Raw genomic sequence first — 19,886 nt, 5'->3', positions numbered from 1 at the left:
AAGATTTTTTTTTAATGACATAGTAATGGGTTTTATGGAAGGACTGGAGTTGAAGGAAAAGGTTACAAGTAAATATTCTGAAACCCAAGATTGTGGTGTAGTAGTTTAAGAATTGGACTACCACTCTGGAGACCAGGGTTTAAATCCCTGCTCAGCCAAGAAAACCCACTGAATGACCTTGGGCAAGTCACATTCTGTTAGCATCAGACCTCTCTAAACAAATCTTGCCAAGAAATCCCTATGATATGTTTGCTTTAGGGTAGCCATAAGTTGGAAATAACTTAAAAGCAAACAACAGCAGCAGCAACAACAACAATAATACAGTTGTTGGAAATCAATAAAGACTCAAGACATCATCCATGTGTACACCAATATTATGTTCAATGACCATTAATAAGATTTCATATTTTTAAACTATTGAAACACAGTATATGTTTTTCTGAAGAAAAAAAAAGAACATAGGGGTTGAACAGATGGCCTGGAAATGCCGGCTTCCACATGGCTTGGGGGTGTGACATTTAGACGCCGCGTGCACCCAAGACTCCTGGAAGTCACATTGGGTGATTACACAGAACCAGCTTCAAGCCACTCCAGGGGTATAGCATTTAGATGCCACATGGCACCAGAGCATGAGGAAACTGGCTTATTGCTGTCGAGGCTGCTAAAGGCAGCTTTTTATTGGCTCAAACAGGAGTGGATCTTTCCCGCTCCTATTTGGGCCATCTCTGGGGCTGATTGGGGCTGCAGCGTGTGGTTGCCATGGCGCCATGGAGACCAGCTCTCAGGCAGCCCCAATCCACCCTTTCTGGGTGGTCTGTTTTGCCCCTATGTAATCCACAATCAGATCAGTAAAGTGCTTTTTTTTAAGTATAGGAGGATTACATTGAAAATTTTCAATAACATGTAGGATGGAGAGCTGTGAGACTCTGAAGAAAGCACTTCAACTCACAAAGGAATTTGGGAAATTCTTATTTTTGACTTTGCAAATGATGATTCATTTATGGTTTTTATTGCCCAATATCACAGACCTTTGGTATGTTATATCATGTTCTGAAATGCAGCTTACTTTAAATAACCATGAATTCCTATTAGCATCCTTTATGGATTTCATAACAAAATGAAAGTCAGATATAAATATAGTCAAGAACATTAGAATGGTATAAGCTGAGGACCTATGGTACAAATCTCACCCTCGTCCTGTCCACCTTGCTGTTACTTCAATATCCCCAAAAACATGCAGCAGCACTACAAGGCACAGCATGAGCCAGCAACTGAATCATAGAGTTATAGCTCCATAACTATAAAAATAAATAAATCTTATAGTTATGCCATAAAAAGGAATTAACCTATTCAAGTCGCCATCATGACCAAATATGATTCTACATTTGTTTTGGAGAAAGGGATTAACTGAAATTAACTAGTTTAAAAAAAAAACTAGTTACTTCCAAGCTGTTATCTTCTGAAGAGATATGTACTGGACTATTTTGTTAATTTATTTTGAAAGTTCTTTAGGTGCAGACAGGGTTAAAAAACATTAAATCACTCATTCACAAGAATGCTGGATTAAAAAAAATACAGAATAAAAACATTTATTACTGACATTGATAGCACTAACACACTAGCACATACAATTTTTAAGAAGGAATTAAGAACGAATGTTAGTAGCTTACTATTTGAAAAAATATATTTTCTTAATATTAAGCTTTCTAATTTTGCTCCATAGTTGTCCACTTATTGCAGCTTATTTGGTGTACATAGAAACATTTATGTTGTTAAATTATAAGAAAAAATTATACAAAGGGTCTTAATATTTTTAAGAGTATTAGCTAATATTGTGATGATTAAAAAGCCAACAAAAACACATTTCTGTAGATCCGTGTCCTACTTGGCAAATCTTGATACTAGTGATTCCCACTGATGGCTGAAGACTTTATGGCAAGTCATGTAAATGTTCTGGAAGATTCAGTAGTGACACTGAATTCAATGAAGCATGAGGAAGTAATGGAGAGCATAATCTACAGGACACAGACATCTGAGTTCAACAGATGAAACTTGATTAAAGGATTTCACCAAGAAAAAAATGTGGCATTAATTTAGAGGAATAATCTTTCTAAATCATAGGCTCTTTCCAGACTGCCCAAAAGGGCGGTCTGTAAAGCACCCTCATTTGCTGTGTGGAGCAGCCTCAGCGGCCAAACTGCACAACTGATCCACACAGCAAAAAGAAGCCGCAAAAGTGGCTTCTTTTTGTGGCGCCATTATGATGCCGCAAAGCGCCAATGGCGCACTTGCGGTGTCATAATGGTGCCAAGACGTGTGGATGCTAAGCATCCTCTACGTCAAGATGGCAGCGCCCATGTAGAATGGGCACCGCCATTTTGTACATGCTCAGCACATACTAGGGTTAGGGGCGTCCAGAAAGGATGCCCCTTTCTAACCCTAGTACGTGCCGAGTACGTACTTTTTGCCCGTGTGGAACGGGCCATGGTTTCAGCAAACTTCATCTTTTGAGTATGGTGAGCAGACTCTGACCTTTTAGAGTTTTATATTTGCTAATCATTATGTGGTATAAATAAGTTTTAAGAAGAGACTAGTGGATGCTTATTAGCCACATGAGATAATAGAACAATGGACCAAGTACATCTGAACAAACCCTTCCCCCCCCCCCCCCGCTTTGTATAATTAATACAAGGTGCAGGTCCCCTTATTTTGCATTGGTTTTAATTACTTTCAAGCAAATCAGAGTATATAAACCACTTTGCACTGAAGAGACTATGCAAAACCCAGCAAGCTTTGAAAGCTTACATTTTTGTACTTCTGACTGGTCCAATAAAGGTACCACCAATGTGTGTTTTTAACACTCAATGTGGCTACATCATGGCTAATTTTCATAACTGGAAGCAGACGAAGGAGAAACACCATTCTCTCCACAGAAACAAAAATAAGAGCAAATAGTGGCACAGATCATTAACAGCTAATAGTAAAAATAGAGTAAAACTAAAGTATAATGTTAAATCAAAACACACTCCTAAGGACTATTTAAAAATCATGTAAAATAACAACAGACTTACACTAAGCCTAATTGACAGAGAAGCAAAAGAACTCTAATTCAAAACCAGTGATAGTTATTAGGGGAAAATGCCTATCTGTAGCCCAGCAAGGTTGAGGATGAGAAGGCTGAGTCAGAGCCTCAACTTGGACCTATTCTGGAAGCTGAGCCTGCCCCTAGTTTGCCCCTGCCAGCTCCAGCAGTTTGTGGCTTCCAAGGAGGCTCAGCAGCCAAACTTCCCTGCTACTGAGCCTACAGGCATGGATGAGGAAGAAGAGACAGTAGCACCTACAGTACCTACCTTCAGCCAGCAATGAGCAGAAAGGGAAGGCCTTCAGCATTTGAGGAAACTTTATAAAAAATGCCGAGGTAATCCAGCACAGCTGGATTCCTGCAGCTTGGGAATTTAAACAGGTGCAGAATGTCTACCTCGGTGTCAGAGATTACCTGAGCTTTCTTGTGAAGGCATGCTTATTTCCTGGCTGGAAACTCTGCTCTTTGGATTGCTCGTTGCCTTGTTTCCCTGTACTTCTTGACCTTGGATTTGCCTACACATCTCATCACTCTCTAGAACCCTGGATTTTGGATCTCTGACAACTCTCTTGGTTTGTGCTCTTGGACTCTCTTGCTTGCTTTGTTGGACTGCATTAAGTTTTGGACATTGTTTAGTGCTGTGTGTTGTTATCAGCCTTCTTGGCTGCTTTCCGAGGACACAAGCATTGCACAAATGATAGAGGGGGAAAGTGGCTCCTTGACCACATAGGACTATGAGAACTTAGGTCACTGTGAGATTTGGACCCAAGATTGCAAGACAGATTATCCGGATAGCCCAGCTAGTTCAACAGGACTGGGAAGCCCTGCACTTGTTTCTTGTTTGTTTTGCATGTGCTAGCTTTCTATGTTACACCTGAAAAACCACCATTTATTGATGCATCAGGGTAGAACTTCTTATTGTACATATAGATCTATATAGTACATCTCACTTTAATTGGTACTTTCCTGATTTTAACTTCAATCTGGCATACAGTTTACCCATTATGGACAACAGGCTTATTGGTCTATAGTTCCTGGGATCATTTGTTTGACCTTTTTCATAAATTGGAACTATAGTTGCTTGGTTCTAGCCATCAGCGATTAGGCTAGAACTATTGACTTGTGTAAATAAATCAGACCAAGAGATTCCCTGCTTTCAAAAACTTGAGTTCTAACTTTAGATAGTGACAGTGTAGAGGTAACAAAGAAAGAAGAGGAAAGGAGACAGAATGAATAGCATTTCGGCTTTGGTACCATAGGTAGTGAGCAAACTGAGCCAAAACCTTCATGGAAAAGATGTGTTTTGAAGATTATCTAAATTGGTATTCATCCTGGTTTAATTGACTTTGTGCAGATATAAAAACTGGAAATGGCTTTGGAGCATTTGGCACTGTAGCCACATGAATGAAAATATTCTGGGAAAGCATATGTTGTGATGAATACAAAGCTCTTGCAGACGCAAACTTTATTCCTATGTTGCTCTTAATGTTTCTAATAAAACAAAACCATAGAACTCCAAATTCTAAAAACTGTTGCAGTAATTACTGTGGCATTTGTAAATTTGTAGCAATTACATTAATGATCTAGCTGTCCAATGGAGTGTGTTGTATACTTTAAATATGAGAATGTTTTTGCCACAACACATTATACAAGATGAAATACAAAAGTACCCCAATTGTAAAATTAAATAGATTCATTTGGATAATTTTTGTCACAACCATTTTTCATACATTAAAAAACATAAAAACTGACTCTCAGGGAGTATTCGTCTAGTTGAGATTTAATGTTTTGTAGTTTTTAATCATTAGCTCTAGCAATTTCGGAAAATATTATTATTTGTATACTTTTGTACTGATGATGGTAATTGAATTATTTTGAATGTCACAAAGGAGTCATCTGAAATACCTCTTTAAAAAACGGTAGTGGTGGGGAATCTGGCAAAAAATAACTATAATTAAGCCACAGTTCCCAAGAAATTGATGGCTGCATGTTGAGCAAACCAAAAACAAAACTGAACTAAGTATGTCCAATTATTTTTAGGATCCATTTTACCTGCTTGGATCTAATGCTGTAGGAAATTTGTTGCTTACTTGATTCATAGGACTATTTTGAATCCACTGACAATATAAAAGTAGTAAGGTAAAGATATTAATAAATTGAAGTGCTAAGGCAGCACTTCCAATCTGAGCATTAAAGAGTTCCAGTTGGCATGAGCTGTGGAAGCGTGGGTGCTATGGAACACAACAGTTTTGATGTGAAATCCTGACTTTCCGGGCAAACTCAAGTTGCTAGGGAGCTCATCTGGCAGAAGAACTTATACCAACATTGTCCAAACAAAAAGGCCTCTCCCTTTAAGTTTTGGCATGCTCCTCATAAAATATAAAAGGAGAAAGATTCCATTTAAATCCAGCATTAAAAACCCTATAATACAGAAGCCTCTAAGTATACAGTACTATCTCCCTTAAGAAGGACACATGCTGCTATTTCATCTGCCCTTCTCAAATGTGCACAGTTGTTGACAACTTTTATTTAAACAAGAAACACTCATTTAAATGAACATTTGTAGATCAGCATCATATTAAGGAAGATTGACAGCAGCATCTAAAAACAGTAATTCAAAAGATAAAAAATGTTTTAGAAAACATTTAGTAACTAAATTCTTTTTCAGGTTTCTTTCAAATAAACAATAATAGAATATGTTTATACTGTACTACACATACTACACAAACTACATAAAATTGATCCAAAGCTGCATTCCTATGTACACTTACTCCATGTATCTCAAACAGAACAATGGAATGCATTTCCTAGGGGAAAAATAGGACTGAGCTGCACAACTACAATTCTATACTTAATTAGGATTAAATTCCAGTCAACCCAGTTGGACTTAATTCTCAGTAAACTTTGGTACAACAGGCCACATATAATGTAATTAATAAGAACAGACATTAGAGTTAAGATTTTCCAAAGGATTTGTTATTTTTAAGAGGTCTTCTTATTTAGGTTTTGTATATAAATAAATTCTCAAAAAGCAGTGAGAACATTTGATTGCAGATTTCATGAAAAACAATATAAACTGTTGAGATTGGTTAAGCGGTTATCTAGGTAATTTATCCTGTTTTATGAATTATACAAGAGACAAGGGATTCACAATCACAGTTTGGACACAATTCCTTTCACATGCTGTTCTGAAATATTTTCTGTTAACAAGATAGAATAATAATACAGAATATTTCTCATGTTTAATTTGTTTTAATTTTCCTGAAATTTGTGTGTGAATCACAAAAAAGCTATGATGTTATAGGCTAGCCTGAAGAAAGAGAGCCCTCCCTCCATGATAACTGTCTTCCTTTGGCCTGTGAGGGAGTGATCAGGCAGGCCCAGTTCCACCAGGGCTAGCCTGAAGATAGAAAGCCCTCCCTCCAGTCCATCTGCCTTGGTCCAGGCCTCAGAGGGAGAGAATAACCACTGGACCTCATCCCCTTTCTCACCGTCATTACCTTCTCCTTTTGTGTCATGTCTTTTAGATTGTAAGCCTAAGGGCAGGGAACCGTCTAATTAAAAATAATAATTGTAACCTGCTCTGATAGCCTTTAGGGCTGAAGGGCGGGGTATAAATACCATAAATAAATAAATAAATAATAGAATCCGTAACATACTCAGATAAAGCCTATTATTACAAATGTGTATGTGCTCTTAAGGTTGTTGCCCAAGGAACTATTTACTACCTCCTTGTGCAACCACAGTCGCCCTCCCACCAAGTACAACCAATTTTTCCATGCAAAGGCATGCTTCCATGGCCCATCAATAGCCAAGGGAGGGCGACGAAAACCAAGAATTGTCTGACCCCCTCCACCAGCCGTGGCCCTGGCCACTAACTGACTCTGCAAGTTCATTCCAGCTTGGAACAACCACATTTTGCTGGGAGAAATGTTGCTGCATATGGAAACATAGACTATACTCCACCAAGCAGGTGTAGGAACTTGGCCATAACATTTTCACTTTATCAGTAACACACACAAATGTCTCGAGCCCCATTAATTTCAATAGGGCTCAAGCACATGCAGAACTTGCCTTATGCGGTGGGGTCCAGAACAGATCCCTGCTTAAGGCAAGGGTGCACTGTACAATGTTTGCATAATTGAGGTTAAATAATATTAAGTCCATTCTGTCAATTAACTATGGGAAGCTCTCTTTCTTTTCAAATAAATGTTAAGAATTTTGACCTGAGACAACTGAATATTAGGGTTTTGCAAGCCCCCTGCACTTTAGTATAGAGTACAATTCTTGATTTAGATGAGACAAATTCATTTCTGTTTGACTTGGACTCAGTCAAAATGAATCCCAGATCTGCATTGAGATTGGAAAATCTGAATATTCAAATTTTACACTGGGAAATCAAAATGTCTATAACTTTTTAAAAAATCTAAACAAATGTATGAAACAGACATGGTAGAAGGTGAGCCCTGCCAAATTGACATCATGTAACTTTAGGGAGCTTTGTGCTACACGCCTTTAGAGTTCACATTTTCAAAAAAATTAATACATTTTACAGTAGTGACTTGACTACCCAGTCTTGTTAGTTCATGCTTTTTTTCTACACTAGTGTTTGTTATGTATGTTGGCTACTTCTGAAGTAAGTGACTAACTATTTATATCTGTCTGAAACACATATGCACAGTATAGGCAGACTCAAAAGAAAAAAACTATACAGAATGACAGGTGGAGCTCTCAGCATGGGTTACTCTATAGTTATCTCCAAAGTACAGAATTCAAAGCCATTCAATGCTCACATCAGTGGCAACTGACATACAACCTACAAAATGAAGACTCAATAATTTTGCTGAAGTAACTCAGCAGGTTGCCTGAAATATTCTACAGCTATCTCTAGGCCTTGCTCAGTGGTAAACTGATTTATGTATGCCTCTGCCCCTGACTTGCCATCCACATGTAGACTCAAAGAATGACAGACTTGGAAGAGACCAGTCCAACCCCCTGCCATGCAGGAATACACAATCTAAGAATTTCTGACAGATAGCCATCCAGCCTCTGCTTAAAAACCTCCAAAGAAGGAGACTTTACCGCATGGTAAGGCAGCATATTCCACTGTCAAATAGCTCTCCCTGTCAGGAAGTTCTTCCAAATGGTCAGAAGAAATCACTATTCCTGTAATTTGAATCCAGTGTTCTATCTCCTAGTCTCTGGAGCAGAAGAAAATAAGCTTGCTCCTTCTTCCTTATGATATCCTTTCAAATGTTTAAACATGGCTATCATGTCATCTCTTAACCCTCTCTTCCCCATAAAAATGAAAAGTATTATGACAAGACATAACGGTCACATTGAGAAATAGCATGCTGGAAAGTGAGTGAGAGCAAGGAGCATTTGGCAGAAGCAAGCATACAGAGAGTAATAGCTAAATCTAGAAAAAGGACCCATCTGAATTGAATACTGTACAAATATTGTTCAGTGACATCATACCATCCCTCCAAGCTCTTTGTCTTTTAACTCGAGAATGGCTTGAAGTGGTCAGAATCACTTTGTACGTACTTGGCTGATACACTCTGGATCCAAACCGGGATGATCTGACCCACTTCTAATCCAATCCAAATCTATCTGAATTAACCTAATTTGGTTCAGAATTTATATGAAGACGTTGCAGAGGCCTACTGCAACTTAATCACTGATTGAACTTTATACTGACAAATCAATATGTGAATTTTCAAATGATATATATTGCACTGTTGCTTATAGTTATACTATACAGCAATATGAAGTAATATAACAATTAAATGGTCATATATCTGTGAGCCATTATTTTGCTATCACAACTTTTAAATAAGTAGTTTAATAAACAAAAATATAACTCCATAGATTTTCTATGGTCTTTAAATGCAAATCATTGTTTCTGATTCAGCTCCTCTTATCTGCTAGATTTATTCTTGTTTCTACTGGCTGCTTTCCATGGTGACTACCTGACCTCAACTCCTGCCTCATTCTTGCTGGTTTTCCACATCAGTTCTTGCTTCCTGATTCAGCAGTAAATTCCCAACAACAGACGCAACTTGGCTCTTTGACCAGTTGACAGTTTACATATGTCAACTTCTAAAAAGATCCTAATCTCTTGGATCATGTTCTGAGTATATTTAGGTCTAAATCTAATTTAGTTTCTCAGTTGGTGAAACAAAAATGTGATACAGTTGCAGTTTAGGGAAATGACATTTGGATTGCCAGAATAACTCAACTGTTTGCAACATAGTTTTTACTGCTGAATTTGCCACAGGTTAATGCTCAGATAGCATATGCTGTCCAGTTAGATTATTGAGTATTGTGGTTGAGAAAATGCACACCCCAAGGCTGTTTTTGCAAGCATCCAGTCTACCTAAAATTTTGTCCTTTTTTTTTTGTTCATAACCACCCACACCCAGCCCCTCAGGGGCTTCAGGGCAATTCTGCAATGTTCTGATGTCCCCCTGTTCTAGACTGATGAGAAGCCTTTCTTTAATATAGAGATAAACTAGAGCTTAATTTCTAGTTTACTTACTTCTTAAGAAAAACTCTAAGCAGCTCAGCATCTCCCCTGCCTCATGCTCTCTAGAGGCTGCCAAGTTTGTGCTTTAATTTATTTTAAAATGCTTTAAAATCTAAGAGTATTTACCTACAGTATTTCAACACCTAGCAGTCCCCCTTCACACACCATAAATTAAACAGGATAACAATACATTAGAATAATTCAGACCAACAAAAAGGAATTCAAAGCACCATACATGGCAGTTCTCAGATGATTTCCATTCTACCACAAACCAGTGACAAAGCTGCTTAGCTTCAGCAGGTGACAGCATCATGTGCTGTGAGACATGCCTTGAAACTGTGCTAAAGTTGGAGGAAGAAAACACTCTGCTTAGGCAAACTGAAATGTATCCTTAATTTAACACACATGTAAAACATTACACATTTTCAATTATTTGTTACATTTATAAGACTTTGAAACAAATAAGAAAAATAAATCAGATGAATTTAAAAAATGAAACAGCCTACAATTATTACAGGTACTATGACTACTACTATGCCCACCACTACTAGTAGTTAGCCATAAATTGCTATGTAGTTCTCCTCTTCAATTTCTGTAGATAATAAATTAATAATTAACTTTTTATGGCTTCATTCTTATTGTCAATCCAAACTAATAGATCCATTTAATCAAAAGAATCGTGAAAATATTGACTTTCTAAATTACCACTGATTCAGCAGGTCTACTCCAGTTGGGATAGCCTTGATGCCTATGTAGTACAATAATATATTATTTTACTTGAAGCATCCCAATAGAGATCACAAACATTATAAATTTACTGTGCACCCTGATACAATGGAAAGGACTGCAAAAAGGAGAGCCACTCAAAGGAAAATAGTTATGGTGAGCAATTTAGGATTAATTTCTTCATTGTGCCTTATCAGTAGTCTCACATTTGGGAAAGTAATCAACATTCATACTTGGAACACCACTCTTGGAATACCACTCTTTCTGTAACTGTCCACACCAGTCTCCAGCCAAGAGCATGTGTCCTCTGTAAATCTCCCACAAACACACACACCTACTACACACCTCTCTGCCCCAAAAAAGAAAGATTGAGAGTCCTTCCTCACCAATGAGAAGCTTCTACCCTTTGCACCCACTCACCATGAGAACAGTGATTGGTCAGCTGGCTAAGCAGTGACCAAGAGGCTTCTTGCCCACACTGGCCTTTGCTGGAAAGGCAACATGGGTTAAAGGCTTTACAGTTGCTAGTCAGTCAGCAGCTTGGTTGCTGTTCTCAGGGTGACTGGGTGCAAAAGGAGAAGCAACTAGGCAGCCATTGAAGCAGTGACCAAAAAGCCTCTTGCCCAGATCAGCCTTTGCTGCAAGACCACCACAAATGAGGGACTTTTCAGTTGCTACTCTCAAGGTAACAGGGTGTAAAGGTAGCAGCAAACTGGATTGGTTGTTTTGAATTTTCAGTAGAACAGTAGACCTAATATCAAGAAATACACATGGTGGGACACTAGGATTATCACCCAAGAGGAAATGTGCTAGTAGATGAAAAAGTTTGGGGACCACTGCATTGCAAGATCACACAGAAGTATTTTTATGTCTACTGACATCTCAGATTTATGGGTACAAATGGAGATATGTGAGGTAATCAAGATGAAGTATTATTTCCATCAATCGTAAATGCCTAATGGCCTCCTTGAATCCAGTTATGCAGTGGATAGCATGTGACGGCTAGATATGATCTAGCCATATCTATAAACTCCAAAAGAACCAGTGCAATTATGTTTGTAGGAGGATAATCAACATTTTCCCCTATCCTAGAAAAAAAATGATGATGACTTCCTCACCCTAGGACAGAAAAACCTCTAGATACTTTGGACCTCAAATCTCTTATCGTTGGCTATGCTCAATTCCTAAATCCATAAATCCTTATGTTTCACAGATGCCACCAATCTGAGCTATAATACTAATCTGGGAATGCCTTAAACTATACATTCAGATTTATACATGTCAAACATGTCTTACCATTTCATTTCCACACACAATGGCTGGCTAGTTCCCAATGCCTTTGTTCACAAATGACCATCATTAAAACTAGACTTGCCACTTCATTTCCATACACAAAGGATTTTGAATCTGAATTGACATTCTCACTTACTAATGACATATACATGTCTGTCCCTGGCTTCCACTCCACCATATGCATCTGAGGAAGTAGACTTTAGTCTACAAAAGCCCATGTTGCCAACCTCTTTCTTTCAGCTAATCTCAAAGGTGCTACAAGATCTCTCTACATACTGATTTAAACGTACTTTGACACACACAAAAATAGGACTGCAGCACTTCCTCATTACCACTCTAACCTTACACTTGCAGCAGGTTCCTGTTGTTAAAGAATACTATAACATTTATATCCAAACTGGAAATAGTATATTTCACTTTGAAGAAGTTCTACTGAAATCTGTGGCTTCCACTCAAGACACACAAGACATTGTTTTTTTAAATTTTTGCTTCTCCTTTCAATGCATAGATTGAGTGTAATATGACTGGGCAGATCAAATTAACCAGTCTACAGTAAAGCTCTCTTTTCTGGGATATGGTTTGTTGATTGAGTTATTTGCCTCTTTGCTAAACAATGTGGAAGTCTGTGAATATAATATACAATTTAAAGAATGTTTTTATTTGTTGAACATCGCCTTGTGAGTCCTGGCAGTTTGAGAAGAAAAAAATAAAAACATTCTCTGAAGATGCCAGCCACAGATGCTGGTGAAACATCAGGAACAAACTCTTCTAGAATATGGCCACATAGCCCGAAAAACCCACAAAAAACAACAAATAAATACATAAATTAATAATTCTTTTTAATGATTATTGTCATGGAAGATGATTCTAAAATGTTCCAGAATATTAGGAGAAGTGGGAAAGGAGATGTTGGAGATCCAAAATACTGTGCTGGCTCAAAATCAGGCATTTGAAAAAGAAAAAGAAAAAAAATCCACAAATGTTATTTAAAAAGCTTTGCTAACCTTAAGTATAAATGACAAATGTACCACAAAGTTAATGCAGTTTTTGTTTTAAAAAAAAACCCAAAAACCTAACCACAGAAGAGAGGCATCTTACATTCTAAAAGGATAGATATACACGATAAGTCATTATTTATATTTTAACATAATTATTTAGAGTTAACATGAATCCATAATGGTCACAGAGATTAAGAATTTTTTAAAACAATTGTTCTGAGTGTTAACTCTTGTTGCTGAATGCTGTCAAATTACCTTTAACTTTGACCCCATGAATAAGAGGCCTCCAAGTCACCCCATTATCAATAGTCCTGCTTAGATCCTACAAACTCAGAGCTGTGGCTTTCTTGATTGATTCTATCCATATGGAACATTGTCTCCCTCTTTTTCTACTGCCTTCTGCCTTACCAAGTATTATTGTCTTTTTTAGGAAGTCATCTATTATCATGATATGGCCAAAGTACAAACATCTCAGTTCAGTCATTTCGGTTTCTAGGGAAGAGTTCGGGTTTGATTTGCTCTAGGACCCATTTATCTCTCTTTTTAAAAGTCCATGGTATCTGCAAAATTCTTCTCTAGAACATTTCAAATGAGTTGATTTTCTTCCTATCATCTTTCTTTACTCACTGTCCAGCTTCCATAACCATAGGAAATAGGAAATATGATGGTATGGACAAACCTAACTTCAATTAGGAATAATTAGTTAGGATTTAGTTAACTCTAAAATATCACATGTCACAGATTTCTTGACATATCACATATGCTTCTAGGCATGAAACCTAGAGACCACTCATTGTCAGGATTTAGCACTTGCAATAATTTTAACATACTTACAATATAATAATAATAATAATAATAATAATATTTATTTATATACCGCTATTCCATGGATCATAGCGGTTTACAGCATAGTAAACACAATTTAAAAACACAATATACAGTGGACCCTTGTTATACGCTGGGGTTTGGTTCCAAGATCCCCCGTGTATACCAAAATCCGTGTATGCTCAAGTCCCATTACATATAATGACATAGCAAAATGGTGTCCCTTATAAAAAATGGAAAATCAAGGTAAATTTATACTTTTTGGAACATTTTCAAACCGTGTATGCTTGAATCCGTGTATAAAAAATCCGTGTATAAGAAGGGCCGACTGTACAATAAGATAACAAGATAAAAACAACAATACAATTACAAGGCTGACAGAATGGAAAAAGTCACATTCAGGGGGAGAAAAATAACACCAACGTTCATGGGGGGAATGCCTGACGAAAAAGGTAAGTCTTCAAGTTTTTCTTGAAAACGTCAAGGGAAGTGGACATGCAGAGCTCATTAGGAAGTGTGTTCCAGAGTCTAGGGGCTGAGACAGAATAAGCCCTCCTCGTAACAGCATAGCGGACATCTGGAACCGTCAACAGATGTCTTTCTCCTGATCTAAGAGTGCGGGGCGGACTATATGGGGAGAGGCGGTCCTCCAAGTACCCTGGGCCCAAGCCATATAGGGCTTTATAGGTGATAACCAACGCCTTGTATTCGGCCCAGAAGCGAATAGGCAGACAATGGAGATCTTTCAGAACAGGTGTTATATGGCTGGCCCTGGAGCAACCAGTGACCAGCCTTGCTGCCATATTCTGCACTAATTGAAGCTTCCGAGATTGGTACAAGGGTTGCCCCATGTAAAGCACGTTACAGAAATCTAGTCGAGAGGTTACCAGAGTATGTGCAACGGTTTCAAGGTCCCCCCGGTCTAAGAAGGGTCGCAGTTGGCGTATCAGCCGAAGCTGATAGCAGGTGTTCCTAACCATCGCATCCACCTGAGATGTAAGGTGGAGCGACGAGTCAAGGAGCACCCCCAAACTGCAAACCGAGTCCTTCACAGGGAGCGTGACCCCATTCAGGACAGGTGGAAAAACTTCCTTGCCTGGACCAGGAGAACCTATCACCAGTACTTCCGTTTTCTCTGGATTCACACTGAGTCTGTTTTCCCTCATCCAGCCCATTACCGACTCCAAGCAGGCATCAAGAGGAGAGATGCCATCCTTAGTTACTGCATCAGTCAGAGACATAGAGAAGACTATTTGGGTGTCATCAGCGGACTGATAACACCGCGCCCCATGTCTCCGGATGATCTCTCCCAGCGGCTTCATGTAAATGTTAAATAGCATAGGGGACAAAATCGCTCCCTGAGGGACCCCAGATGTAAGGGCCCTCTTGTCGGAACGACAGTCCCCCAGCTCCACCATCTGGAATCTGCCCGAGAGGTAGGAACGGAACCACTGCAAAGCAGAGCCCCCGATACCTAACTCTCTCAGGCGATCCAGAAGGATACCATGGTCGATGATATCGAAGGCCGCTGAGATGTCCAAAAGCACTAACAGGGACACGCTTCCCCTGTCAATGCCCAGACGGAGATCATCAACTAAGGCGACCATGGCAGTCTCAACTCCATAGCTCACCCGGAACCCGGTTTGAAATGGGTCCAGATAATCCGTTTCCTCCAGGAGTCCCTGAAGCTGAAAGGTGACTGCCCTCTCGATCACCTTCCCTAAAAATGGCAGCAGCGAGACAGGCCGATAATTATTCCAAATTAGGGGGTCAAGGGAGGGCTTTTTTAATAGAGGTTTTACTATGGCCGTCTTTAATGCAGATGGAAATTGCCCATCCCTGAAAGATGTATTGATAATTTGGTGTAACATACTAGTCACAACCGTTCCCCTTGAGCTGTCAGCCATGAAGGACAGGGATCGAGAGAGCAAGTCGTCTTCCTGTCCACATCCTCGGTACAAACAGACTCAAAGTGATCCAGTTTAACCAAGTCCACGGAAGCTCCGGACACCTCTACTCTAGATTCTGAACTAATGCTGGCATCAAGATCAGCCCTTATCTGAGAGATTTTATCCACAAAGAAGTTGTTAAATTCGTCACAACAGGCTTTAGATGGTTCCAGAATAGGGTTCGGGGCAGGGGGTAGCAGAGTAAGCTCCCTCACTATCCTGAACAGCTCTGCTGGACGGGACTCTGCGGACGCGATATGTGCAGAGAAGAAAGAATGCTTCGCTGCACCTATCGCCACTCCGTAGGCCTTCAATTGAGACTCTAGGAGTGTCTTGTCGGATAAGTGCTGGTGTTTCTGCCAGCGGCGCTCTAGTCGTTGCAGAGCCCGCTTCCACAACCTGAGATCTTCCGTATACCAAGGTTGTTTTTTGGAAGCAGGCCTGAAAGGACGCTTGGGAGCAATGCTGTGTATAGCCCTGGAGAGATCAGTATCCCAGATGTTAGTCAGGGCATCAACAGCATCACCGTCAGTTCCAACCATAAACCCCTCTAGAGCTTCTTGGAGCCTTTTGGGTTCCATCAGCCTGCGAGGGTGGACCATGCGAATAGGTCCGCCACCCCCGGGAGGGATCCAGGTAGAAGCCTTGATACCTGCCTCGACCAGAAAATGATCCGTCCATGACAAGGGAGAGATTTGAGTAACCTCTGCCCACGGAGCTTCCAAATCCGTACAGAAGATAAGATCGAGTGCATTACCAGCCGAATGTGTGGACCCCGAGACTAATTGGGACAGGCCCATGGCTGTCATGGTAGTCATGAACTCCCGAGCTACCCCAGTTAAACCACAGCTGGGCTCGAAAGGGATGTTGAAGTCCCCCAGGACAAGAAGCCTGGGGGACTCCAGCACCAGCTCCGAGACCAGCTGTGTGAGCTCGGCTAGGGAGTCTGCTAGCGCACGGGGCGGCCGGTAAACTAGCAGAATCCCCAGACTGTCCTTGTCCTTCAGGGTCAGGTAAATGCACTCGATATAATCTGTCTGACGTAAATGGTTCCTGGTCAGGATGATGTTATTTTTATGGATCAAGGACACACACACACACACACCCGCCCACCTAACCTGCACTGGTCCTTTACTGAGTACCCAGCTGGAAGGGCCTGAGCCCACACAGCTTCAGATTCAGGCCCAAGCCAGGTCTCAGTGATGCATGCCAGGTCACAACGCTTTTCTTCCAAGAGATCGTATATAATGTGGGACTTGTTCTTTACGGACCTGGCATTACATAGAAACAGGGTTTGTGGTACAGTTGGACTGACCCACAGACCTCTTTGGCTAGGAGAGTGGAAGGAAGGAGAGATAGATATTACGCATCTTTCCCGCCTTCCCTTCCGATGTAACTCCACTCTCCTATTGCTATATCTCTCCCTGCCCCACACTACATCAATAGGAGTACCACATGGAATGGAACAATCCACAACCCCCTCGCCAAGCTGAACATCCCCCATACAATATATTGGTATGAATGTAGCAATCAAATGATCGTTCTTGATCTTACATTTTGAGTTTAAAAAATCATAAATGTGACTTGATCTCTGTCACTATTTAGATCTTCAGTTAGTGGCCAACAGTTCAGTTTCTGCTGAAAGACTGGGAAAAGCTCCAGAGCAGGGCATTCCTCGCAACCGTCCGCTTCCCCAATCACAATCACAAGAGAAGGCTGGATTGGGACACACTGGATTAGGCCATTGTGCTATAAACTGAACTGAGGGCCCAGAAACAGGCCAGCAAGAAAGGGCAACTTGAAACCACCCCTGATGAAGACACATTGGGGCTGTGGCAAACACATGTCATGACCCCAATCTGCCTTGAACCCAGCCCTAAAGGAGTGGCAAAGATTCGCTCCTTTTTGGGCTGTGGAAAAGCTGAGGCTGTGCTGCGGCTCCATGGTGGCTTCAAGACACTCCAGCAGCGTGCGGCATCTAAACACCATGCCACTGGAGCGTCTTGAAGCTGCTTATGCCTTGGCTGCTGCTCGGCTTCCAAAAGCCTTCAGGGTGTCATCAGAGCATGCGGCATGTAAATGCCATGTTCTGATGATGCCCTGAAGGTGCCTTTTAAGGGCCGTCTGTTCCAGCCCTGATTCTGTTAATGCACAAAATATTTCAAAGTAAAAGAAGGCAAAGGAAAGAAAGACCAAACATTACTCTAGCAGTTCTTCTTGTGTAAGTTCTTCTGTTCTTTGTTCCCCAGTCACAATGGCCAATTCATTTTTTAGATCCTGGATCTCCTTCTTAAGTCGCACAATAATCTGCAAAAATAAAACATGGTATTATTTATTAATTGTTTGCAACATTATGATCTATAATTGTTTCCTGATTTGTCTCTGGTCTTGTACCTTTTCCCCCTTTTATAATATTTTAGGAAGACTGATACATTTTCTTTGTCTACCAAACTATTATGTATTCTAAACTGGATGCTTTGGAAGAGACTAATAAACCACATGATTTTCAGGTTTAAACCTACTTGTCAGATATCCAAAAACATGAGCAACCTGACTTAAAGTAGCTGACACTTGCTGATACTCTTTCCAATATAAATTTGAGGATTTGTGTGCATAAGTAGTTCTGGGTCATTTCAAATGTGCTTGCAATGTATTTTATTCTCCATAGCTGGAATCTTATGAACACTTCCCTGGAGGCAGAACCCACTAAATACAGTGCAGTTTATTTTACAGGTCTGCACTGTAAAACCTCAGTATAAATTAAAATTAACAGGATTACTCATTATGTTAAATGACTGTGCATATCAATGAAAATATATTAGTTTATGCTCCTATTCTTTCAACCAAGTTCATATCATATTAATATAATAATCATTAACTTGTGTGAAACCACTTGATTTCTAAATCAATTTGCACAGAGGGTTGCAAAAATCAATCAATTCAGACTGCAATACTAAACACATTTAGGTTTCAAATCCCAAATAGCTGTTGGGAGATATTTTTTTATATTTTTTTATCCTCACTTAAATGGTGGGGTGTTATAGCTTCCAGATTTTGTTCCACTTTAGACTTTGTATATTTTTGTTTACAGCATCATGGAGCCATATACCCAGGTATTTATGATTCAACCTGTTCAGTTCTACTACTCCACACACCAGGAAAAGCCAACCGTACTCTTAGCAAAAACAGTGCATTTTAAAAAAATAATAATTATTAATTGTAATTACTTGTTAAAAGTTTATTATTACAAAACTCAGCAAAGCTATTCACTCACCTCTGAAGAGTCAAAGAAGGAAGAACAAATTAAAGGAATATTAGCAATCCCTGAATTTAGTCAGGCTAGCTCTGTAATTGGATCCAGACTGCACCTAATGTTTCCCCAAACACGGCAACTGCATAATAGAACTTGAGGTCTTAATGCATTTAGAGCTGGCCTATATAAATTAGTTACATTCTGGAGCTCAGTCTCACATAAACTTGGATGTTCGGGAAAAATAAGAAGAACATTTTTTAAAAAACAAACAAACATTTTAGATTGTAAGCCTGAGGGTAGGGAACCGTCTAATTAAATAATAGTAATAATAATAATAATAATAATTGTAAGCCATTCTGAGAGCCTTTAGGGCTGAAGGGTGGAATATAAGTAATAACAATAACAACAACAACAACAACAACAACAACAACATATTTTATGACGTCCTGAACAGCTTATTCAGTTATTCAATATAACATTTGGAAGAAATGGATAGATCCAAATTATATCCCTTTTCCAGAATTTAAAGAGACAATATTTTTGCGTAATTTACACAGTTGTAATACCATAATTTAGGAACTCAATGTCATGCCTCAATTTGAATTAGAGGGTTGCAAATTGCATAATAGGCATGGGATAAAAATGGTTGGATAAATTTTATCTAGTAAGATCAGAATATCCTAATGGTACTTACTAGAAACACTGTTAAAGAAGATAACAACTACAGCTTTAGCAGAACATTCCATTAGTCCTGCATTGGGAGGGCACCACAACTTTCCATTAACATTAATTATTCTGGCAAAAAGTCCCCAGGGATAACCTTAGTGACATCAGTAAGTATACAGTTTGATGTTGAAAATACAAACAATTTGATAAAATAGTTATCTATTGACCTAAATCTGTTGTTAATCCCATATAACAGACCCATTGGATTGATTGATTGATCAATTGATTGATTTTATACTCTGCCTTTCTTCCATGGTGAGATCAAACAGCAACTTGATAAGTCAAAAATTATAATACAGTGCGCCCATGTTATACGTAGGTGCGCCTTACGCAAACTCCAGCATATGCTGGGAGACGCCTCAGCACATCCAGAAGTTGTAATGGCATGTGTGCTTGTGGCGCGCACACCACGCGCCACAGTATACACAAGCCCCATTATCTTCAATGAGACTTGAGCATATGTGGAATTCCCCTTACGCGGGAGGGTCCGGAACAGATCCCCCGC

General features: G+C 39.6%; 1 protein-coding gene across 3 annotated transcripts in view; it reads right to left on the bottom strand.

Moving 5' to 3' along the window:
- The window catches only part of KIF6 (kinesin family member 6), a 248,852-nt gene that overhangs the window by 162,080 nt on the left and 66,886 nt on the right, over positions 1–19,886 (bottom strand). For all 3 annotated transcript variants that reach the window (XR_016281700.1, XM_089529584.1, XM_089529586.1), the window contains one exon: positions 17,606–17,709. Coding sequence is in view for 2 of the 3 variants with exons in the window: in XM_089529584.1 (XP_089385710.1) it covers positions 17,606–17,709 (104 nt within the window). In the remaining variant the exon portion in view is untranslated. The remainder of the gene's footprint in view (positions 1–17,605; positions 17,710–19,886) is intronic.

The sequence above is a fragment of the Sceloporus occidentalis genome, unplaced genomic scaffold (assembly GCF_023333645.1).
Source record: "Sceloporus occidentalis isolate IW3139 unplaced genomic scaffold, rSceOcc1.0.p SCAF_6, whole genome shotgun sequence".
Classification (NCBI taxonomy): domain Eukaryota; kingdom Metazoa; phylum Chordata; class Lepidosauria; order Squamata; family Phrynosomatidae; genus Sceloporus; species Sceloporus occidentalis.
This window is presented reverse-complemented; position numbering and strand designations above follow the sequence as displayed.